This window comes from Chanodichthys erythropterus, chromosome 12 (genome assembly GCF_024489055.1).
Source record: "Chanodichthys erythropterus isolate Z2021 chromosome 12, ASM2448905v1, whole genome shotgun sequence".
NCBI classification, from domain to species: domain Eukaryota; kingdom Metazoa; phylum Chordata; class Actinopteri; order Cypriniformes; family Xenocyprididae; genus Chanodichthys; species Chanodichthys erythropterus.
This window is the reverse complement of record NC_090232.1, coordinates 13,342,041-13,367,799: the sequence shown is the minus strand read 5'-3', so window position 1 is coordinate 13,367,799 and position 25,759 is coordinate 13,342,041. Positions and strand designations below refer to the sequence as shown.

The 25,759-nt window shown below is 36.5% G+C and overlaps 1 protein-coding gene across 10 annotated transcripts; it reads left to right on the top strand.

Moving 5' to 3' along the window:
- The first annotated feature begins 978 nt into the window (after positions 1 to 978).
- Positions 979 to 25,399, top strand: elf2b (E74-like factor 2b (ets domain transcription factor)). Of its 10 annotated transcripts, XM_067405320.1 has the most exons (11): positions 8,203 to 9,352; positions 9,491 to 9,730; positions 11,341 to 11,545; positions 11,643 to 11,763; positions 13,759 to 13,963; positions 19,842 to 19,955; positions 20,046 to 20,222; positions 20,320 to 20,400; positions 21,224 to 21,413; positions 21,559 to 21,921; positions 23,621 to 25,398. In XM_067405320.1, exons 4-11 carry the CDS (start codon positions 11,689 to 11,691, stop codon positions 24,297 to 24,299), a joined length of 1,884 nt encoding a protein of 627 aa, XP_067261421.1. In that variant the 5' UTR covers positions 8,203 to 9,352; positions 9,491 to 9,730; positions 11,341 to 11,545; positions 11,643 to 11,688; the 3' UTR covers positions 24,300 to 25,398. The 10 variants fall into 10 exon arrangements, with proteins under 10 accessions (XP_067261420.1, XP_067261425.1, XP_067261426.1 ...); XM_067405318.1 differs by lacking the exon at positions 11,341 to 11,545; XM_067405319.1 differs by lacking the exons at positions 8,203 to 9,352; positions 9,491 to 9,730; positions 11,341 to 11,545 and adding an exon at positions 979 to 1,211.
- Positions 25,400 to 25,759: the final 360 nt, after the last annotated feature.

Here is a 25,759-nt window from a genome sequence, read left to right as displayed (position 1 = left end):
TAATGATATAAATCACCTTTTCTTACATAAAAGAATTTGAATTTGACATCGTCTTCATAGGAATTATATGAAGAACCAGTCACATTTTATCAGAAGTCAAACAGCAGAGGGCGCTACATATATGTAGTAGGTCTTTCTAGTTGTACAAGAAAACAAATGCAAGCGATATATGAATGAAGTTGACAATTGGGTTAACTCAAATAAGACCAAGTTCATCTACATATTGCCCCAGACCCACAGTGAGCCCAACAAAATTCAGTTTTGTCCTATAATAACCATGACTATTAATGTATATAGGCTATTCATTTTCCCTGCAACCTCTCCCAGTAATGCATTTTACCAGTTTCTGACAATCTAGGAACATTTGGGATGATTTTGTTTTAAGTATTTCACTATTGTTTTACAATATGCCAGTCTGTGCCTTTTTAAATTCCCAGTTGCAGCTTTAAATATACATTTTTTATATAGTTTTGATTTTGGTTTGTTTTGTTATGGAACAAACTAACAAAGGACTCAACACTTAGGTTTTAAAAGCTCGACACAGTGGACCCCATTTTATTAAAACAATAAAATTAAACTTTTTTTTAAACCAAATTGTAGCAGGAATGTCTAATTTTCCATTTATTTCGTAACTCTAATAAAATACTTTATTGACATGGTTAAAGATAATGACAAGAAAAAGAACAATAACAAATAACAATAAAAATTAAAATAAGGTTTTAATTAATAAAAAATGAAATAAACATATGCCTATATAATATAAAACAGACATCAAGACATTATGAAAAAAATAACTAATGTAATATATGTATATTGATAGTCTCTGATAATGTTGATCAAAAAAGTAGTAGTTTCTGAGGGTGCATCTTTCTCTTTCTCTCTCTCCTCGTCATTCTACATCATGACTCTGACCTGGATCTACTGTCTGCAAACACAACCCCTCCATGTCCTCTCTGCTCGATCATTGTAAGGGACTGATTTGACTTGGGCTAGTAGGTCTTGTGTTAGAGGCCCATCAGTCAGTGTAGTTCAGTGTGTCTTGTTTAGACCCGCATATGTATGTATGTGATGATCAGGTAAAGCTTAGCCGCTAACAGCCACAGTGTGACGGGCTCTAACCCACCACAGCCACCAAACTCTCAGCTTCTTATGCCCGTGTAAACCAAACAATCACAGAGTGTGGGTTTGATTCGGAAAATCAGCTTTTCAAGGTAAGAAATCTACTTTTACGCTTTCCATACGCCGAAGAAACATTAGCAGGGACTATGCGGTTATATTAGCTTAGCTCTATGTAACGAATCTAATGAGGCACTTTATTGTGTTTTTAAGTGTCGCTTTACAGTATAAAGAGTAACCCCGTCATGTATACAAATGTTTTATCGTTTATTTGTTTAAAAGCGGCTATGTTTCTTGTGTTGTGAGCTCCTCTGTGTCGTATTTGCTGGCTGGCTAAGCTAAATGCTAACAGAGAGTTGACAACTAACCATTTACGCTTCGCTGTTTATATCTCTCTCTGTTGTCCTAATAAAAAAATGGCTTTTTATGGAAGTAAAGTGTTTTTAAAAAATCTAACTAGCTTGTTACTTTACTTTTTCAGCATTGAAATGTACCGCTGGTTTGTTAGCATTGGGGATAATGTCAGATGATTCACTGAACATAGTACTGGGTTTATGCTCGAGGAAAGCTGTTTTTATTCCTTCAAAGAGCACATGAATTCTACAAATAATGGTTTTCCTTTTAAGGAACTGAGATAACATTGGTGTGTGGTATTTCCTTCAGTGTTTATATTGTAACGCCCACTTATTTGGAGAGAGTACAGCAGGAATCAGGGCTTTGTTGTAGTCACTGGTGTAAACACTGATTTTACACGCACTCTCATGGTAAATGTCAGGGTTGTATTTGCTGGCATGTAACTGTTACAGTGAAATGCAAACCTCTGATAAGATCCCATATGTAAGCGATTACTTCTATTCTTCTAAGTTTGACTGATTCTCCTGGCAAGGTCACTGATCTTTACATTTGGACCAGGGATTTATTTACTAACTTTTTAATCTGGGGTTTGGGGACACTAAGGGGGCCGCAGTGGAGTCCATAGATGATTTTAAATTTTAAAATGGGGGTCATTTGCATGAGGATTATCATATTTGTGGCATTTAAACAATTGAAAACCCTTAATTTAGACTGCTGAGAGTGGAGGGAAGCAATGAAGTCAACAACAGCGGACTTTGATCTACCAAATCAGCAGTTGCTGATTTCAAACGATAAGGTCTTTGAAAGGTACAGGCCCTAGAGCAGATTTCTTTGCTTTATTAGGAAATACATGTCTGCTTCCATGTCACAATTTGATGATACATATTCTTAAAGCCAAGGAAAGATTGGTTATTGAGACAAATGTGCATGCAAGGACAGGTTAAAGATTGGAAAGATTAATTCATATGAGGGTGGAGCGTAAAAGCATGTTTGTGTGCGATGGATTATGACTTGTACGCGGTCGTTGCAGGGTTGCAGATTGAATCCCCATGAGTAGGGTGAGTTTCTGTTCGTGCTTTCATTGAATTTAACTGTTTTGTTTTTTCCCGCAACCCACATCTCAGTGTTCCAGTAAACTGATTTGGACCTTTGGATGTTTAAAATAGTCATTGCAGATGACATATTATGTTGTCATGGAAGCAACGTGAATGAATGATAACTAAAATTTACTTTCCTGTGCTCCGAAAAGACTAGGATCATGTGTAAAGAAATTAAGTAGGGTAAACAATTGAATTTTATGTTGACTTAAAAATTAAGACAGAATCAAACTGGGTTTCCCTGCTTTTCCAGATGCTCTGAGATCAATAAGCGGGGTGTGGTTCAGTGCTCTTTTGGAACCAGAATTATTTCATGCGAAGCCTTTACTCCCTCAGTGTTGGCATTGTCAGTTTACTGTGCCATCATTGTTCCATTTCTTAATTTTTAACTGTTCTCTGAGGGATGTATAGTGACTGATCTAATTGTATCTATTTCCCTGTTTTTCAGTTACTGAAACACAGGGGAATACCAGGGTTTTTTCTGGGTCCGAAATGGGCTTCGGTGGTGGCGGGTGACGAACACAGTCATCCCACACACAAAGTACAAAGTACCCTACCCATGTGAACTGGGAGCCCAGTCCTGACAATAAATGCAAAATAAATGCAAAGAAATGGTTTGTAATATTGACTTATCCTATTTATTCATGAATTAAAAAAGTAATCACTGTCAGGACGGATCATAAAACAAAGTGCTTAGAACAATTTTATATTTAAAAATCTGTTAGTTTAAATGTATAAAGTCACTGAAAGTTAATAATAAAATGAATGACAAAGTAATATAGCAACATAGCAAAAGGCAGGTCTATTTATTTTGCATTTACTTTAAAGATTTAGTTCACCTAAAAATAAAAATTTCTTTCGTTAACTCACCCTCAAACTCAGCTCCAAACCTGCAAGACTTTGTTCATCTTTGGAACACAAATTAAGATATTTTTGATGAAATCTGAGAGGGTTTTTATCTCTCATAGAAAGCAAAGAAATTACCACATTCAAGGTCCAGAAAAGTGGTAAAGAAGACACAGTGCAGTGCTTCCAGGTATTGGCTGGCTCCTGCGTCAGCATCACAGGCATCGTTGTTGATCCGGACCAAGCCCCATGGTTCGGCACACATGTGATTCGCAGATCAATTGCAAGGTTAACCCCAATAGAGTGAAAGGTTATCATTTGGATGTGTTTTGTCTTCCTAGTTTACACATTAAATAGATCTAAAACCATTCCAGCACTAGCAGAGGCAAAATTTGGTATCACACGCCACGCTGTTATCAGTGAGCACAGACGCACATACATACAAGGCTCGCACGCAGACAGAGAGAGAGAGAGAGAGAGAGAGAGAGGTGCGTTTCAGATAGCTCGCGAACTCCAAATTGATTTCTCTTTCACGTCCTCAATGCACTTGGATGGACATATACACGCATTATGTCAGTCAAAATACCCCTCTTGGCAAGTATTCTCGTAAACACATTCGGTTATGTCTTAAGTGAACGAGGTGAGAATTCGGATGTGTATATCGGATGTGTGCATGCATGGGGACTTACTCTTAAAGTGACAGCAACCTGCTGTTGTCTGTCATATATATCAAACAACAAAACACAGCTTTAACAAAGATTCATCTATATTAAATTTACACAGTGAAATTTTACATTTAATTATTGCATTTCTCGTCACGAAAATTAATACTACAGTTACTTAGACCTTATACTTTATTTGTAACTTTGTTGTATTTATCTATGCTTGTAAATGGTGTACAGTATTTGTTATTTTTAGAGTCTGTTCACTTGCCTTTAATAATGTATTAGTTAGGCTAGTAGTTTCTGCTGTGGTATCGGAGTAGTTAAAGTGGCCTAAGTAATAAATGCAAAGTTACCCCGCGTCCCCAAATTTTTTTTGTGCTAATCTGAAAAATGATCTGATCTGTGACTTAATAACCGCGATATGATCCAAACCTTGAGTTTTGTGATCTGTTGAACCACTAGTGCTCACGTGAACAGCGTCGGCCAATACCCAGCCGCCATTCGAACGTAAACATAGAAGCACTGCACTTGGTTAACTGCGTAGAAGACTGACAGGGTGGCGAAGAAATGGTTGAATTAAGTCGTTATTTGTGTTTTTGCACACAAGTATTTTTGTTGCTTCATAACATTAAGGTTGAACCACTGCAATCACATTGACTATTTTAGCGATCTCTTTACTACTTCTCTGGACCTTGAATGTGGTAATCTTCGTTGCTTTCTATGGAAGATAAAAAAGATCCCTCAAAAATAACTTTATGTGTGTTCTGAAGATGAACGAAGGTCTTGCGGGTTTGGAACGACATAAGGGTGAGTAATTAATGACAAAAAAAAATAATTTTTGGGTGAGCTAACCAGCTCATTTGACATACATTATCAGATTGATTTTTTTTTTTTCTTCGTCCATTGCTATTGTTATGATTGTCTATTGGATTTAATCAGGCATTTAAATATGGTTGTCAACCCAGGAACTTTGCAATGTGTAGTTAGCAGTATGAAAAATATATTATATACAGTAAGCGAGCAAAGATCGCTGCCATTATATTCAACAAAGCTGTCAATTACCATGCGAGGTACACAAAGCTACAATCTTGCAAAAACATCCATTATAATCAATGAACCTGTCTGTCTACGCTGTGCAATGAATCTCTTATTGGCATTGTCTTTATAATTTGTTGGTTACAATGAAAGGATTCGTGAGCATGTAGCAATCGTGCTGAACAAAAGCTCCGCCATTTTGTGTGGTGTTGAGTGGATTCTGACTTGTGTATTGAAGATGAGCAAAAGTCTTACTGTTTTGGAATGACAGGAAGGTGAGTAAATGATGACAGAATTTTGGGTGAACTAACCTTTTAACTAACGCACACACCCCTTACAAGATGACTGCTGTGGTGGATTGTGGGAGGCAATGTGACCATTCCCAGAACATAACCTGCCATAATCATTTTTAGACATCAAATAGCTGCGTTTGAATGCAGAGAAATTTGTCTGCTTTGTGAACCAATTTTACAGGTCAGTCAACATTTGCTGTGTTTGGCTCAAATATTTGACCCCCACTGACTCATGCACAGCTTCCCCTGTTTGCCATCTGCACTTTTGTGTGTGATTCTGTGCTTGGAGTCATATAAAAAAATGGAACTGCCATCTTTAGTAAAATTGCCATATATTTTAGGAGCAGGTTTTTTTTTTGTGTGTTTGATTGAATGAACATTAAAGGAACAATTCACCCAACAATAAAAATTCTGTCATTATTTGCCCACCGTTGTGTTGTGTGTATGATTTACATGTGGAACACAAAAGTTGAAATTTGCTTAAATGTAACAAATTATGATAATTTTTTTAATAAATAAAAATTAGGGCTTTCAGTCACTAACGATTATTTTGGAAATTAAGTAATCGGTCAATTATTTTCACGATTAATCGAGTAATCAGGATTTTTGATGTAATAAAAATGGCAAAACTAAGCAAAAGTCCTTTAAAATGACTTAAAATGCATATAATAACAATGAGGCATGAATATTTGGTTCAAATAAAGTATCAAAAGCAAGTGAAGTAATCATATGGCTTTATAGAATAATACTGTTAAAAATACATAATGTAAAATACGTAATATAAACAATCAACGTATGTATATTATGTATTATAACAAATTCCTGGGCCCTCATTTATCAACAGTGCATAGAAAAGGTTCTATATTTTGTCCTATGAATGAAATTTAGAATGTGCCTAAGTACAAGAAAATCCGTATTTATCAAACGTGCGCACGGGTAAATTGGAATTAAGGATTTTTGTAAAAGTCCAGTATCAAGAATTTAATCAAAGAATCATGACAGCTCTAATAAAATAACCTGACAAGTTTTTAATATATATTACATCAGCAAATGAGTCAAATTGGACGACTACAGGGTCTCATCTCTAGATCGCTCATTTAACAGTTCATCTATTGCCAAAATTATGTCTCAACCAACACATTGAACAATGTTCACTAACCCAGCAAAGTTTTTCAATTGTATTGTCATTAATTCTCTTTAGCATGCAATTTGAAGTATATGTTCCCTGGTCACTCCAATTCAATTTCTGCGAGTGAAGAACAAATTTGTACTGACGTGTGTTGTATTACTCACATTATCGTCTCTGACAGACAATGTTGAAGCCACTCAGGCCGCCATTTTTCACCCTCTTCTTGTAAAGCGATGATGATGCATTCAAAACTCCCTGGTGTGTACTCCCTGGACTTCTCGTAAATATTACTGTGTATTGTCTATTGTGCACGTTATTTTTTGACAGACATTGATGTTTTGACATTCAAATGACGTGGATTTGAAAACTGATAATAATTATTTATTTCTTAGGGTACGTTTACACGACAACAATGTACTAAAAATGAAAAGTTTGTGTTTTTCGCGTACAGACGACAATGTTGTAAAAATGATCCCCATTCACATGGATCCGCGAAAACAATTAAAAACGCTGTATTATACTGTCAGGCCAGTTGTTGGTGATGTCACTTTGTAAAGAAACACTATGTGCCTGTAGACTGAACACATAATACGCACGCGCATGATGTTGCTGTTTTCACAAATTCACGTTTTTGTAGTTTACATGGAGACAATAATGGTATCGCTCTCAAAAACTTGCAATTTCAATTCTGTTTTCAAAAGTTTGCATTTTCAGTCACCCAAAATGGGAGACATTTGCCGTTTTCATGTAAATGAATGGCCAAAACATATAAAAAGTTTTCAGTTTTTAGTTGAAAGTGGTGTTGTGTAAATGGCCCCTGAGCCGGCTAGTATTCAATTAAGTGATTCATGAGTGTGTTATGTGGATGTTTTTTAGTTCTTATATTCCAACCGACAGACAAGCCTAAGGATGTGATAACATGCGTGAGGGGTGAACTGTGTTTTGATTTTTGGTTAATTATAAAATGTGCTGGAGACATTTGAAATGCCTGCTGCATAGTTCATCATACTTATTTTACGGAATTAAGTTTATTTCATGGCTTAAATAAATTAGGCCTACATGTTAATCAGAGACGGACACGTTTGGCTGACTTTTGAAAATCAAGTAAATTTTTTAACAATGCAGATCCTGTTGTAAATAATAGTGAAAATCACTTTTTTGTTCCATTATTACTCCAGATTTTGGGCAGAATGTTCATGCACTACTGTTTCAGATAATAATACCATGTCTACACAATAATACCATGTCTACACAAGACTGTAGCCGCGTTGCATCGCGCCGCAAAGCGACAAACTGACCGTTGCAAAGCGCTTGGACCAAGTGAGAAATAGAACGGGGAATCCGTTTACTGTCAGGAATTTGTTGTCGCGCCGCATCCAGTGTAGACTCTTGTCCAGTGTAGACGTTGTGTAAGGTCATTTAGCTCCAAAAACATTAAAAAAGTCTTGTAAAAGTGTTTTAAGTCTTTTGTGTGTTATTCACTACACATCTTGCCCTCTGCTGCACCGTCACAGTGATGCCAAATGGAATTGGTTCCTCACATCCCGAAACAAATTGCAATGTGATGAGATAAAATATGCAAAAACTGCATGCAAGATTTGAAAATTATAGTTTTTTATATCTTGATTTTCAATGATTAACAACTTGCATTATGAGATATTAGACTAATAATTTGTCGCTAAATAACAATTTAGAGTATTAGTGATTAGATTTGTAATCTGTATTTTAAATTGTTGGTCTATTTAATGCTGATGTTCTTTTTTTGTAACAGGAAAATTACAATTTTCGTTAAGAACGTGAAAATGCTGAAAGGTCAATAAAACAATTTCAGTGTGTTCCTCACAAAAAGGCTTTAGAATATAGTGGAGTCATACTTTTATAGAGCCGGAAAGCCCTTTGTCATTGTATGCTTTTATTTTATGGTTGAGAGCAGCATAAACATTGTTTAAAAGATCTCCGCTTGTGTTCCATTGAAGAAAGATGTATGGCTACAGAGCTGAACTGAATCTAGAAAAAACAGAAGTGGGTTTTTGTCAGTTAGGTGATGTGTTTTTTGACAGAAGGCTGAGGGGAGTAGATTCTCATTGTGGAATAATTTGTTGCATCTGGAGGACTGTTGGGTGGAGGCTGGATTTTGGCATCCCTTGCGTGTGTGTGTGTGTGTGTTTCTAAAGGTGGGAGGTTGCATCACTGGAGAGTCTGTTGAGGACACAAAAGCAGCGTTGTGCACTGGTCATGTGATGCCTGTTCGGAAAGCTCCGACCATGTGATCCTGCCTCACAGAATGCTGAGTCGAACTTACAAATGCTGCCTCACCCTTGAGATGTGAGCATGTTAGAGTGGACGAATGACATGAGAAAGATACAGCGCCAATTAAAGAATGAAGACATAGAGGAACAGGTGTGAAGGACAAAACAGGAAACGAAAGCAATAGTGTGCCAAACGCTACGGTGCAGGCTACGTGCACTTCTCTCATTCGGTCCTTACTCACTGTTTCCCTGATGGTGCTGTGGGGAAAGTGGCTGTCTTCTGTCGAGTCATTTTGTTGGAATGTGGAGATTTTACAAGGACAAGAAGCGATGGCTGAAGTGGACCAGAAACGTCTTAGAATGTGTCCTAGGAAATTGGAATACGGCTTGGAATGGAAAAGGAACACTGTGGAATTCCACAGCTGCACCAAGAACAATAGGTTGGAAACAGATGAATTACTGCTTGAACTTCCTTGATGCTATCTAATAACATGGCTTGTACTGAATTGCAACATATCCTTCAAGTAATAGTACAATCATCAAGCTATTCTGCCAGAAAGTGTAGATGGTGAGTGAGGCTATGCAGAAATTCTATATAATTTCTTTATATTTAATTAGCTTAAAGCACAAGTTGATCTTTAGCAGCAGTTATAGGGAAAGCACTTATGGGGAAGCTGAAAGAAACTTGTCATTTTGTGATTTGCAGATAACATGATCCAGATGCATCTGTGAGGAAGTGTGTGTGTGTGTCACATTTAGTTACCACACCCCTCTTCACCCCTGCGCAGACCTTGTGACTGCGTTGCTGTGGCAATTGGACAGGGAATTTATAGGATCACTTTAACAATCTTAAGTGTCTGTCACGATGGTGTACTTTATTTACTCTTTGCAATTAGAGGATAGGAAATGCAAACATCTGTGGTGCCATGAAGACATTTCATGCAGCGTAAGTTCAATTCTTTCATTTACTCTGGCTCATATGAGTTTAGCAGAATGTTCATTCTGTTCTTCATACAGTGCAACTGAATTTAATTTGCTTGATCTCCAGAAAAGCACCATAAAAGTAGCCATGCGGCTTGCAGCGCAATTGGTTACCACAACACACATGCCTTTATTTGGATGTACATGAACTTAAATGAGTTTGGAGAGTTGTGGTGGAGTTTGTAAATGACTTAAATTTTAGTCTCACAAAGCTATCGTATGACTCCAGAAAGCTTGGAATATCGCACAAAAGACTTATGTTGTGATGAAATGAAACATCTTGGCTAAAAATTGATATTTGGGACAATTTAATTAGCCTTTGATTGGGAGCATTTGCTTTTCTCTAAAATTTTCTAAGTGATTTCAATAGTTTTTTGAGATATTGCCATTATTTCTATGGCATCTTCACTCTGAGAACTTTTAAAATCTTTAATGTAATATTTTAAAAACTATGCAATATGGAAGCTTGTTTCCGCCACTGAATAAAAAATTTAAAAAAAGGTAATTGTGACTTTTTATCTAACAATTATGACTTTTTTTCTCAGAATTTTCAGAATTACGTGATATAAAGTCAAAATAAAGACTTTATTTCTCGCAATTGTTTATAAGTCACAATTGCGACTTTCTATCACAAAATTCTCAGAATTGCAAGATATAAACTCGCAATTGTGACTTTTTTTCTCAAAATTGTGAGTTTTTATCTCACAATTCTGAATTGCGAGTTATAAAGTCAGAATTGTAAGATCCTCCCTCCGAATTGGACTTCGTAACTCAAAATTATGAGTTTAAATCTCACAATTCTAAGAAAAGTCAGAATTGCGAGGGGAAAAAAGTCAAAATTGTGAGATATACACTCACTTGCACGAAAAAAAGTTCTCTATAATTCTGACTCTATAACTTGCAATTGCAACTTTATATCACAAGATTCTGAGAAAAAAGTCAGAATTTGCAGAAACAGGCTTCCATAATGCAATGTATTTATGCATATATTGACTTTAAAAACTATTCAAGATAGAGATTTAGCTTTATTCTACCAGTGAATAGTAAACAGAGTACTAACAGTGCTGTTAAGTGGCTAATATAAACATTTATGTACTTTGAAACAACAAAAGCTGCTTTGCCTTTTCAAAAGAAAAATGATTTTTTTTTTTTTTGTTCTTTTTTTGTATTGCATGAGATTTCATGCATTCTGCTATTTCTCAGTGTCAGTGTTTTTGATATCTGATGTTCAAGTAATGGTTTCTATTCTTTCTGAAAACTGAAAATGGCAATTTAGGTTGATAATTTTCAATAACTAAAATTTGTATGCATTATTAGTCATATGGAATACTTCAGTTTTTGTGTTTCACAGATAAAATAAAGTCATACAGGTTTGGAAAAACCTGAGTATAAGTAAATGAGAAACAGAATTTTCATTTTTAGTTGAACTCTCCCTCTTGTTTTCAGTGTTCTAAGCATGTGCATGTTGTCTCTGTCACTTTAGCTGTCTGGAGTGCTGTAGCAAAGTCACTCAATAATTCAGCTGCTAGACTGTCCCACTGAGGCTTCTTGTTTCTCTCCCTTTCTTTTACGAAGGTGGATTGAGAATCTGGGAGCATTTTGCAGCTGTAATAGTTTTCATTTCAGCTCCACCAACAAAAGCATGTTGGCTGTTGCCATGGCGTCAGTGTTTCACAGGCAGGCTTCCTGTTTTGGTGGTCTGTTACTTAGAAAGAGTGAGTTTCCTGTTGAGCCAGACTGAAAGAAAAGGAGAGTGGCTCGCTTTGGCTCTGCACATGAGGTTCATGAATGTTTGAGATATGTTGTTTCTTTGGAGTGCCAATGAACATTTTTTCACTTTTCTGTCTTTTGTCTCTTGTCGTGCTGTCCGACTGCAGTCCTGGAGTTTGCCACAGGGAGTCAGCAGAGTGTGGGGTATGAGTCATGACGTCTGTGGTGCTTGTAGACAGTGGAGGAACAGTGGTGGAGTATGTCACTGCAGTGGACGACCATTTACCGGTAAGAATTTCACAACTACAAAACTTTTTTTTTATTTTTAGTTGTTGCTAGTCTCGCATCTACAGACCACTTGTCTGATGTATATTCCACTCAAATATAGCAAGGTCCAATATGATTGACTGGCATTACACAATTTGCAGCAGTCAGGTTTGCCATAGTCATATTTTTGTCTACTGGCATGAAGTTTGTCGACTTTGTGGTTTATTCTGGCAGGAACTGACCAAAGATCAACTAATCAGATTAGAGCTTGTCAAACCATATACGATGAGTGAAATGGAACAGTAACGTCATGTGCTGAGAGTGGGTTGCTCCTTTTTTGTGGTACAAACAAGTAAATGAAAACTACTGGAGATCACCAGGTTACTCAGCCTTTTCCCACAGTTATATCTGATTTTGTTTCCACCACTCTTGTGTGATCAATTTTGGTTCAGTTTTGTGACATGATGTATTTTTAAACGGAATAATGAATAAGAAAAAATCAGATGGTACCTCCTCACCATTTCCTTGAAGGAAGGAACACTATTACTTAAAGGATTAGTTCACTTCAGAATTAAAATTTCCTGATGATTTACTCATCCCCATGTCATCCAAAATCATCTTCCGTCTATGTCACGCTTGACCTTTCCAACGTGATGGTCGCATCGCAGAGTTAGTGCAAGATGAGAATTTGTAGTTAAAGTACATGTTTTATTTTTTTTAGAAAAATGACCCATCGTTTCCCTAGACAAGATCCTTATTGGGATCATGTAGAGCCATTTGAAGCTGCATTGAAACTGCAATTTGGACCTTCAACCAGTTGGTAACTGTTGAAGTCCACTATATGGAGAAAAATTGAATATTTTCCTCAAAAACCTTAATTTCTTTTCGATTTGAAGAAAGATTTCAATTTTAATTCAAAATTTTAATTCTGAAGTGAACTAATCATTTAAATGGAAGCAAATTTTCAGATTTTGACTAAAGATTATGAAGAAAAATTTAAACCTGCACAAATAAATTGTTCATCACTAGACTAGCTTTTATTTTAATATTTTCAGTTTTCATTTTAATTTTAGTTCAAATTTCTTTTGTTTTATTGTTATTAGTTTTATTTATTTTTTATTTCTATTTAGTTTTAATCAGATTTTCTAATTTTAGTTTTAGGAATTTTAGTACTTCAACTTATTTGTTTGTTTTTTAAAGTAAGTTTTCATCTAATTTTTATTTTGTTTTATTTCAGCTTTATTTCAGTTACCAAAAATTTTAGTGAACAGTAACAACACTGATGTGCATTACAGTAAATAGTCACACTAATTTTGATTTCATGTGGACTTTAAATTACTTTAAATGTTTAAAAAAAATTGGGGGTCAAAAAATCAGTTTTTGGTCAGAATAAGCTGCAAAGTGGATCAAATAGTAAAAATTCTGTCTATGCAAGGCTATGTTTGTCACATTCCCTGAAAATCAGCTTATGATATTTAGTTTCCACAATATATTAAGGGATGTTAACACCAAGGATGATAACTATAGCAATAACTATAATTATAAAGTTTTAATAATCATTCTAAATTGGGAGGTCCACACCACAGCTATAATGACACAATATCATTGGAATCACTTTCAGAAAGATTTTATCCAGCTGATGATTGATAATTCAGAATCAGAATCCACCTGACTTTAAAGAGCTTGAGCATTTAAAGCAATATGGAAATGACATACAACTGCAGCACATGCTAATAATAAACAGAACCATTGGTGTGGATGCTAATATATAGTGGTTGACCTATATATACCCTAAAATCTCTATTGATCGGATCGGCCACTACTAATATAGTTATCTTTATAGTTTCTTTCTTACTGTGAACAACCCTTTAAAGTTTTGCAGAACTGTCAAAAGTCTTGTTCATTATAATGCAGTAAAACTTTACAGCAACTCTTTAAATCTTGATCTGTTAGAATTAATGTTTAGAATAGTATTCCGGTTTCTTCTTGATCATGAAACCTCTGTTCTCTGTCTAGGAGGAGGGTGTGTATGAGGTTGAGGGAGAAATGGAGGGAGAGGTGGAAGGAGAGGCGGAGTACCCTGCGGTGATCGTGGAGCCAGTGCCCGGTGCGCGGTTGGAGCAGGGCTTCGCTGCTCAGGTGCTGGTGTACGACGATGAGACTTACCTGATGCAGGGAGTGGCTGAGGAGCAGGAGGTGGAGACCGAGGTGCTGGAGACAGGTGAGAACACATAACGACTCTTCTCTCTTTCTCAGCTGATTTTCACTCAACCCTATGAGCACACCTGGGCACGAAATTCAAAGATATACACTCTTTCATGCTTCAGCAACACTTAATGGACACACATTCATAGTCTTTAATGAATGCCCTCTAAACATAAGTGTTCACAATTACACTACCTCATAAGGCCTCATATATTTTTTTTTATTGATTTAATTTTTATCATGATACTAGAATAAAAAATACTCATCATTTATAATTATAATAATATATTTATTATTATATAATTATAATATATTTACTTTATAATTAATCATTTATAAATACATTTTTATTATTATTGTTGTGTAGTCATATTAAATGGGAGGGAATGTTTTCCTTCATCTTTGTTCTTAGCTGATCACAAGACTATATAAGAGACCTGTTATATATATATATTATAGTTATTCAAATGCATATTAACACAAAAACGCTGTTGTATCTGTTCATAATAACGCCACAAGTCAACTTCCAGCTGTTCAGTACACTATTTTCACACATTTACCACAGCTACCACTGTTACTTAATGTGCTTTTGTTCACATGAGCAAAATGCTCTCTGTTCTAGTGACTGCATGTTAACATATTTTGAATCCTGTGAGTTTTGGCAGTGAGACTTTGTGAAGCCACCGTTTGGAAAAACATCTGATTGTGCATCCAGCATTATGCATTTGTAAACCTTAATTGCGAAATACTTCATGGTGGCCATTGATGCACATTAAATGCTGCAGACTCAGACATAGGGAGAGAGTTGACTATAACAATTATGTCAATGGTTAGGTATCCTGTTTTTTGGTGCATGCAGACTCTTGCTTGTTATTATATGTCGTATATAGAATGCCAATCATTAGGACTGGGATTTATGGGCTTTTAGTGATGCATAATTTCAGAGGTTAACCACATAAGCATGATTCTGCTATAAAATCAACCATGTGGCACAAAGATAGCTTTCTTGTATTGGTTACAGTTACTAACAGCCAAACACAGGGCTGTACTTCTATTTTTACAACTAATTTCTGTAATAGAATTATATTTTACTGAACTAGCAGAGATTGCCACTTTAAACGGACAGTTCACCCAAAATGAAAAATTTGTCATCATTATTTGTTCACCCTTATGTTGTCCAATCCATAGTAAATTCATTTGCAGAATATTAAGAACTGACCGCCTCATTTACCATTCACTTTCATTGTATGAAAAAACAAAAACAAAAAAACAATTAAAGTGAATAGTGACTGGGTCTTCTTAGTATCTAATTTTATGTTCCACATAAGAACTAAGCAATACTTGTTTGGAGCAACATGAGGTTGAGTAAATCATATATAAAATAGTGTTTTATATAGATTTGGTGCCAAGGCCGTGTCTTGTGATGGATATCTACTGCCCTCTTGTGGACATTCTTTAAAGTTCTGTGCAGAAAATGGTAATTCCTCACTTGTTGTATTATAAAAATACTTATTGTAATACTCATGACAATGCTTAAGACACTTTATATTAGACAACAAATTATATTTTTTGATATCACGTGACACCATAATACCCTCATTTTATTTTACAGAGACTTTAAGATCACAGTTAAAAATGCTAAAAAGAATGTTAAAACATTGCAAAAAATATGGAAAAAAGAAACTTGTCATATTCGTGTCTATTCAGAACAGTTATTGTTTATATATTTCAGATACTTTGAGATGACAGTTGAAAGTGCTTAAATTACAATAGGAAGATGTTTAAGAATATTTTATAAGAAAATGCCCTTCTAGATAATAATAATTTTAAAAAAAAAACGATTTTAAAAAAATGGAAACGCCTACTGTCATATTCGTGTGTTACGTTATTCAGAGCTGCTAGTTTCATTGATTTAAATTCGTTTTGTGGAGAAAGTTATATTTATTGTTTTGTAAAATACGTATGCCGAATGTGATTTTTAAAAGATTAAATAAGTATTCGTTTACAAAATTCTTTTTCTCCGCTGTTGACGTAAATCGAACGTAACGCAAGAGCGCGCGGAGGATTTCCTGTGTTTGGCGCGGAAGGATCTGTGCGCGCTGTTGAGTTTGTGGAGATTTCCTGTGGAGGCGGAGTGATCTGCGAGTCGTGCGTCTCTAAACGCTTTCAATGCGAGTCAATGTGAATCTGCACCTCTGGACGAAACATGGCGACGTCGCTGCATGAGGGACCCGCTAACCAGCTCGATCTACTTATCCGAGCAGGTAAAAAGACCAAAGCGCGTGTTCTGGCTCGCCAGCGTGGGTTTGTTTGGGGCGCAGCAGAGCAGTGCTTGCGCTTCAGCGCTGAGATCCGTGAAGTTGTGCTCTAAAGTAATGGAGGGCATTTCAGGAAGTGATCACCTTGGTTGGCAACCTGCATGGCGTTGCCTAATTTTCTTATCTGCTTTCTTGGAGTGATGAAAAGTAGCATGAAGGTGTGCATGTTGTGTTATGCGCGATCAGCGTGCACAGTGTTTAGTTTGCACGGCGCTGAGGGCGTTTTAAATGTGGAGTGTGTTAAAATAACGGGTTTCTCTGGAGGTGGTGCGCTGCTCTGAAACCAGGAAGTGGGAGAGATGTTGTCTTTCCTACGTCTTTGCCACGCTGTCTGGAGTCGGAAGGGCACTGAGTTTTATTTTTAACTCTTAAATACAGCCTTAGTAAACTGAATTCCCGTTAATCTGTTGAGTGAATTGTTTTCGTTTGAAAATAGCGTCTGAGAGCTTTACGTTTGTCGGTTGGTTTATTTTGATGCCTCATCTTCAAAGGAAATGTGGCATAACGGAGGAAAAAATACACGCTGAGCAATTACATTAAAACTACATTTAAAAAAAAAAATAATGTTAAGTTATATGCAAAAACATTGAGTTTGAGTACTAAAATTCATGTTTGCTCTATGTCGCAGATGTCCCGTTATCTAAACGTGGTCGCTCTGCTTTCTGCACAGTTTAGCGCTGAATGTTAAGCAACATTTAACGCTTATTTATTTATTTAAACACCACTTTGTTTTTTTATGACATGTAAGGTGTTGCTGCGAAAGTGTCGAGTGGATATTTTGACTTCTTTTCATGTGAATGTTTGGATTTTAGAGCTAATTTGATGGCGGAAGCATTGTTATTCCACGGGGCTGTGTAAATTATGAGTGACAGCACTCGTCGTCCAATAGTATTCGCGCTGCGTTCGAAATCCTACACCTGACCAATCGTCTTGTCTGTTTGTTGGGGCGTTGATTAGAGAACCGCCCAATCAGATTCGGGGCGGGGATTGAGTGGCAGGAAGCTCGGAGAGCGTCTTCAGAAAGAACTGGAGGGAAAGCACTGACGACTGTAAACACGGAAGTGAGGAGGGACAGCACTACTTTCTTGTGGACCGCTATTTTAGTGATAGAAAAATAGGACCACAATATTCGGTCTCCCGTGTCAGTTGTTCAGCTGAATCATACTAGTTATTTATTATTATTATTATTATTATATGAATGTTAAAAATTACGCGATTACTATTTAGCAGCTGTTGAAGTATTTTGTATTTCAGTGAATCTGTATTCATTATTCATATTGGCATAAAGCATGCTGTATTTTCTGCTTATTTTTAAAGAGATTTTAGTGTTGCTTTGACTTCAGTGTTTTGGTATTCGGTATTACAGATCAAATTTACTTTTGAGTATATCTCTAAAGAAGTTGTTTGGACTCTTTTTGGGGTAGTTAACTAAAAAAAAACACTCATGTTCTTAAAGTAAATAATACAGGTTTGGAACAACATTAGGGTTGAGTAAATTACATAATTTTTGAATGACCTAACCTTTTAAATGTACAAGAATTTTTACAAACTTTTTACAGGAGTAACTTTATTTTTAATTTGTACTTATTGTTTGAAAGCACTCTTATTCTCTTAGTTTTGAAGTGTTGGCAGCCATGTGCATTTTCAGTATTTTCTGTTAAATAACTACACATTTATGTCCTGTCTCCAAGGGCAGATCTGTCCGAATACAGGAAGTAAATACATGCAGGGTCACCCATTCTAGAGGACACCGCGTGTATGTGTTTATGACTGGGACTGCCTAAAGATAGCCCCCGTGAGCAGCAACAGACAAACATAGCCAAACATGGGCATGGTCAGGTTGTAATGGGACTTGAGTGACGGCTTGGATAGACTGGCACAGGTGCTGGTTGCTCTGAATGTTAACGCCAAAGAGAAATGAGGCTAGAGGTTCCGTCCTATATATGCATGAACTGCTTGTCTGAGATCAGCCTCTCTGCACCTGTTTCTAAATTAGAGCGTCCAAGGAAGTGACATGTCAGTTAGCAGATTCTTTTATGTGAACTGTCTTAGAGCACACTAATTAGGCTTTGAGTAGACTGATCGCAGGTATGACTCCTGTGGATCTATTTAGGTCCAAAGGCAGGATTTCAAGAAGTCTGCAGTTGCACTTTTGCGGTAATGGGTCCTTACGGGATTTACACTATATGTCCTCTCACACCCATTTATGTTGGTTATGTGAAGTGATTCAAAACACTCATTCTCAGAGTGCTGAACTTATATGGTCTCATGTCAGCTCTCTTTGACTTCCAATCACTGTCTCTATGATCTGTTAACTGTCAGGTAGTGTTTTTGTCAGGCAGTAGTTTAAAGCGCATAAGTACCATATTAAAGTGTCAGTCATGCACTTAATATAGTCTACTTACTAAGTGAATGCCATCAAAGTAACTTATACAACCCCAAAGACTTTTCAGGAGCAAAAAAATGTTTTTTTTTTTAATGTTTGATTAAAAAAAAAAGTTTAATTGTAATATATTTTCTATTTTTGACGTATAGCTGTTTCTAGACCAGTTTTTGTCACCCATGCCCAAACATGTCACTCACTCTGTGGGGTTCAATTGTTTGATTTTTGGATATGATTTTGAGTAACCATGAATGGTTTTCCACCCAATAGCACCCTCTATTGGCAGATCAGTGTGCAAACATTCAATTTGAAACATGAGGGTTTTTTTTGTTCCTGCAGCCCTCGTTGTATATAGCATTTATTAATTTCACTACTGTCCAAAAGTTTGGGGTCAGTAAGATATTTGTTTTTGTTTTTTTTTTGAGAGAGAGAGAAATTAATATTTTTATTTATCAAGAACACATTTAATTAATTGAAAGTGACAGTAATGTTACAGAAGATTTCTGTTTTAAATAAATGCTGTTCTTTTGAACTTTCTAATATCAAAGAATCCTGAAAAAAGTTATCTTGGTTTTCACAAGTAATATTAAGCTGCAAAACCGTCTTTAACAATAATAATAATAAATGTTTCTTGAGCACCAAATCAGCATATTAGAATGATTTTTAAAGAATCATGTGACACTGAAGACTGGAGTAATGATGCTGAAAATTCAGCTTTGCCATCACAAGAATAAATTACATTTTAAAAATTTATTTTAATAGAAATCAGGTATTTTAAGTTGTAATAATATTTTCACAATATTACTGTATTTTTGACCAAATAACTGCTGCCTTGGTGAGTAAAAGAGACTTTTTTTCAAAAAAATCTTACAGACCCCAATCTTTTGAACTGTAGTGTGTATGTCAACATAACTGACAGATCAAATGATTTACCATAAGAAACCATTCAACTGAGGAATGTAATAAAGCTGTTTGTCACAGTGTTAACCAGTAAGTTGTATTGAAGTGCGCATTCAAAGTGTCTTTTCTTTTTTAGATAAAGTTATCATTTTAAATGCTGGTGTAGACACTTTGCTATTAAATAATGGCATAAAAATGCAATGATACTTTTTGAAATTGTAATATGCACCCAAGAAGTTTAAAAACCAAGTTCAGAAGAATATTAAGCTTTGTTTGTGTTTTTTCTGTTGCAGTGGAAGCATCAGTTCATGGCTCCAGTGTGCACTGCTCTGATAAAACCATCGAGGCTGCTGAAGCTCTTCTACACATGGACTCTCCCTCCAGCTTGCGTGGAGACCGGAGCCCAGGTGAACAATGCTTTCTCTTCCTCCTTCAATTTTAGCTTTCACATTGCTGTAAACATAATTTTTATAATGATTTGTTTTTCTGCTGTGTAGAGGTGTTTGTGCCTCCATGTATCAATACTTCGGAGTTCCTGCATGCTGCTATGCGACCTGACGTGCTGACAGAGACGGTGGTGGAGGTCAGCACAGAGGACTCGGAGCCCATGGAGGTGGTTACAGTTCTTCAGGAACCTGAGATGCTGGAGACGGAACCCAACAAGAGAAGAAAATGTGAGAACATAAGCACTTATTCAAAGGCTTTTTTTGTAAAGGTTACTTGTTAAAAAATGAGCTTTTTAACTATTGTTTATGCGTTTCATCCTTTCAGCTGGGCGGAAACCCAAACCCCATCACATTTCAAATGGATCTCCAGATCTGGGCATCAAGAAAAAGTCTAGGGAAGGGAAAGGTACAATCCTATACATTGTGTTATTTGCATACGTTATGCGTAATGGGTGAAGAAACATCTGGGTCAAATTTCACTCCAAAAATATCAAAAGTACAGATCATAAGGAAAAAGTAAATTTGCACAAAATTGTCATACTGTAATGTGATCTCATTCTCATTATCATATAATGTATTATTGTTGTACATTGTGTACATCACGATAGTATTCATTGTTACTGAAATAAATAATTTTGGGTGATTTTTCATTACTTTAGAGACACTAAACCATTTGAACAAATATATAATTGTTGTTATAAAAAGTAGAATTACATAGCTGATCAAATATTTGGCATCAAATATAACAAGGATGCATTTAATTTCAAACTTGACAGTAAAATCATAAGACAGTAAAAATGAGAAATGTTACTTGAGCACCAGATCAGCATATTAGAATGATTTCTGAAGGATCATGTGACACTAAAGACTGGAGTAATGCTGAATATTCAGCTTTGACAACACAGAAATAAAGTACATTTTAAAATAAATTAAAATAGAAAAGTAATTTTAAATTGTAATAATATTTCACAGTATTACTGTTTTGACTATTTTTGATCAAATAATGACCCTGGTAGCGTTACATGTGTATATAATGAACTGTATTGAATAATTTAGTGTATATAGCAAATTTCTATATGATTGTGGAATATTCTTGACAGGATTTGTAAGATCCACCCCAATATTATTTAGTTATTTTTAAATAGAACTTTTTGCCAGTGCCAGTGGCTGTTAATTGGCAAATATTGTTTAGATTGTTGAACTTATGCCATATTTGTGTTTTCTTACAGGAAGTACATACCTGTGGGAGTTCCTGTTGGACCTGCTGCAGGATAAGAACACCTGTCCCAGATACATTAAGTGGACACAGAGGGAGAAAGGCATCTTCAAGCTGGTGGACTCTAAAGCTGTGTCAAAGCTCTGGGGCAAACACAAGAACAAACCTGACATGAACTATGAAACGATGGGCAGAGCGCTCAGGTGTGTGCAAATGTCATAAGATATTGAAGATGGGTTTTGCAAGACATTTCACATTGCTGGAATGCTATATTGACCAATTGGCATCTATAACTGGAACAATCAGATGTAGTATTGTATATTTAATTGATGTCTGTTTCTCTCTCAGGTATTACTATCAGAGAGGTATCTTGGCTAAAGTAGAGGGTCAGAGGTTGGTCTATCAGTTTAAGGAAATGCCTAAAGACATTGTTGTCATCGATGACGATAAGTGCGACCCTGGCGATGACGTAATCGGAGAGAAGGCCTATGAGCGCGTTCCTCCCTCATCTGACACACTATTGACGACTGACCTCTCCAAAACCCCTGCCATCTTGAGAGGGGGCGGCAGGACTATAGTCCACCCGGGCTCCCCAAAAGCTAAAGCTGCACTTACTGCAAGTCCCGTTCAGCGCATCGTAACAGTCTCCACGACAACAGATCCATCACAGCAGTCTCATGCCACCATTATTCCTAATGCCAATGCACCCAGGTAACAAGACTTAAAGGGACACCTATTATGCTTTTTATTTTACCTTTCCATAATATGTAATATGCATGCAATATGTGCATGTAAACGAACTGCATAATTACAAAGCACAAAGTCTACACTGAAACTGGCCTGAAATGCCTTGTTTGTTGTCCTGCCATTTATAGCTAGCAAAATGTAATAATTTTTTATTTAGTCTTAGTCTTCATCATCAGATGAAAATGCTTATTAGTTTGTCACATTTTAGTTGAAGTCATTGCATTTTTTTTGTAAACTTTTAGTCAATTTGCAGTTACCAACATTAACTTTGGTTGCTCTTTTATATATAGTTTTTAGACAAAAACAGTCATTATTTTTCTCTCTTTAGACCAATTAAATTAAGCTTATGAGAAATTTGAATCAAGACAGTATTGACATGTACTCTTAGCAGTAGCACTTGCGCAGTTCTACATATTTCTTTTCCTAAGTTGGATATCAGCCTGAACCTTGATCGCAGATTTAGTTGGAGCAAATAGCTCTTGACCGAACACTGACTGACTGAAAGACACTGTCATTTAGGCAGAAAAATCTCAAATAAAGAGGAACACTCAGGGACATGACGTAAAATTAGAACAGCCTTCTGTCTGTACCGCCTTGACTTGTTTGCTCACCGTTTTGCTATTATTCTCGTGCTTCGACTCGTTCTCTAAACTGAACAGCCAATCAGAGTTTTCTCTTTTGCCTGACGGGTCGACGCCAATTGCACAAGTTAAATCGGCCCAAAAAGACCTGACGTCGTTCGACTAGAGCCAACGGTACAGAACACACCAGGATAACTTAGTCGGCCAACGTTTAAAAGCGGCTCAATGTTGCCCCACGGCCGATTGTCGTCTTGGTGTGTCCCGGGCTTAAAAGAAAGGCTCTGATTGGGGAATTTAAATTTTTGAAATCTGGCAAATGTAAGCAAGAAAGCTCATAAAAACAGTAATGTTTTGTTTTTAACCACATTTTTTGTCTTTTTTCATGAACAATATTGATATAGTCACCATTATTGTTGAATGACGTTGGTGTCGTCTTGTCATTGTCTCAAGTTAGTCATGGAAAAAATGGTTGTCAATGAACATTTTTCGTCATAGATTTCGTTGACAAAATTAACACCGTTAGCTACATCACCATGCTACACATTTGCATAATGCACTAGCTGCTTTTACCAATCATCAAAAAACAATCGGCTTGGTGTGTCCCAGGCTTAAAGAGACAGGAAGTAGAAGAGTGTTTCAGGCAGAAGGCGAAAAGAGAAACCCAATTATGAGAAACAAAATGTTTTCAAATCATTAAATCATGTTAATGTATTCCAGCAGACCCCAAAAAAGTATAGTGTGGGCAAGTCTGAGACAAAAATTGTTGAAAGCAGTCAATTTTTTTACATTGTTTTTAAACGTAATCTTGTGTCCAGAACTGTGCAGTTTGCTATGCTAAAATAAATTTATTTTAACTCGTAAAAATATTTCACAATATTACTGTATTTTTGATCAAGTAAATACTGACCCTAGTAGCATTACATGTGTATATGATGAATGATATTGAATATGTAGTGTATATAGTAAATTACTATATGATTGTGACATGTTGACATGTTCTTGACTGAACACGATCAATAACAAAAATTACTGAAAGCAGTCAATTTTTCGACATTTGTTTTAAAACGTAATCTTGTGTCCAGGACTGTGCGGGTTGCTATGCAAGTGCCGGTGGTTATGACAAACTCCTTGGGACAGAAGATCTCCACAGTGGCCGTGCAGTCAGCAAACCCTTCGCTCTTCACCACAGCGCCCACCAATGCCGGCTCACCGACTGGAGTGAACGCACCCAAAGTCCTAATCCAGACCATGCCAACGATGGTGCCCGCCACAGCAGAGAATGGTGACAGGATCACAGTTCAGCTTGCCAAGATAATCACCATCCCTGCAACCCAGCTCACGCAGTGCCAGCTTCAGGCCAAACCAGGCACCCCCACAGGCATCAATCTGATGGGCGCCCCCCTCGCCGTCCGAGCCCTCACGCCCGTGTCTGTGGCGCCGGGGACGCAGGTGGTCAGACTGGCAGTACCTGCCCAGCAGAGTCCGGCTCAGGCGAAGACGCAGGTTCCCGTTTCAATCCAGACGCAAACTCAAGTCCCAATCTCCATTCAGACAACGTCTACTCCGGTCACTGTACAGAGTCCGGCGTCGGTCCCGGTTCAGATCCAGGTTCAACAGAGCCAGCTCTCTCCAAAAGCGAAGAGCACAGCCCAAACCTCAGAGTCCAAACCCGACAGCACTTCTGAGCAGGACAGTCTCGCACAGGAAGCAGTAGAGGTGGTAGAGGAAGATTCAAAACCACAGTTCGCAGCAGAGAGCTGAAGAGTGATGCGCTTTGTCAGCCATGAACAATTATAAATGAATTTATAATCCCCAGATACTATTCAATCACATTCTGGGAATACAAACTGGAGTTGTACAGTTTCAAGTTCTATTGTGGTTTCATTTTATATATTAAAAAAAAGACTCCAGCCTTTATCGGAGCCCCAATTCTCACATCATGTGAACTAAACCTGGATGTCCGTCATTTCAATTATGAGTTGTTAAAGGGACCAATGTAAAGAACACTACAATTCTCCAAAAAAAAAAAAAAAAAAACTACTTTGACACTAATGACAGCTAAGCAGAACACTAAGGAGCGAGTAGGTGTAGTAGTCAAGTATGTGAACTTTTGAGGGAGTATAAATTCAACTTTTTATAACTTGTATAAAGATTTTTTTCTTTAACATTAAAATTGCAAGGCAAAACCAGCAGTTTCTTTTGACGATCACTGTGAGTCACGCTTCTGCCCGTGTTTCACAGGAACATGTCGATTCTCCCTCCATCTCTACTAAGAGAAGTAATGGACTTTGTATATAGGAATTATACAGTTTACTGAATTTATAAAAAATGCAGCCTTAGAACAGTTTTTTTTTTTTTTTTTTTTTTGTCTTTTTTTTTTCTTTTTCTTTTTTTAAATCAAGCTTATTAAGCTTTTGTGTTAAGCTCATGTTTTGTTGTTGTTGTTGTTGTTTCCTTTCCTCACACACTCTACCAAGCACAGTATTATTGGCAAGCAAACTGCAAAGCATTTTTTGCATTCTCATTTCAATCTCCTGGATAAAAAAGGCCATACTACTTTGGTGTAATCATATCTGGGTCCAAATTCCAGAACAATGGCAATTTGTCAACACAAAAGAGAAAAAGAAAGGTCAATCGGCAGCATGTATCCTCGCTGCAAATACATTTCTAAAGCGTTTGTTTTCTTTTGCTTTTTGTTAGTCCTTAAAGAGGGAGAACAAGATGTTTGTGTTCAGAATAATCTAGTTTGTATATTCAACATTTGAAGTATATTCTATTTTGTTGTACTCTTGTTTCAAAGTGTACTCAAGTAGATTTTACTCAAATACAAAAATATTCCTGAATTTGAGTGGTGTTGTTTTTGATACGTGTCAGCTGCTGAACTGTTCTTGATGCATGGTCTTTGTCACCTTTTCACTATCTCAGAAAAACGAGAGCTTCGGATGCATTGATATATGCGATTTCCCCCAGACCAGATGTGATATAATCTAACCAAAACTAGTGAAAAACAAAGTAGGAATTGTAATATTCCACTAAAATTATATTCTTTAAACAGTATTTCTGTAAAACGGATAGCTATGAATAATTGTGTCCGAAATAACTTTTAGAATTGTTAAATTTATGTTGATGTATTGACAGTCATGTTCATGCTACATTCCTTATTTATTCATTAATTTTACATAAGTGGAGGGGAACGGATACCACTAGGGGCTAAAATGTGA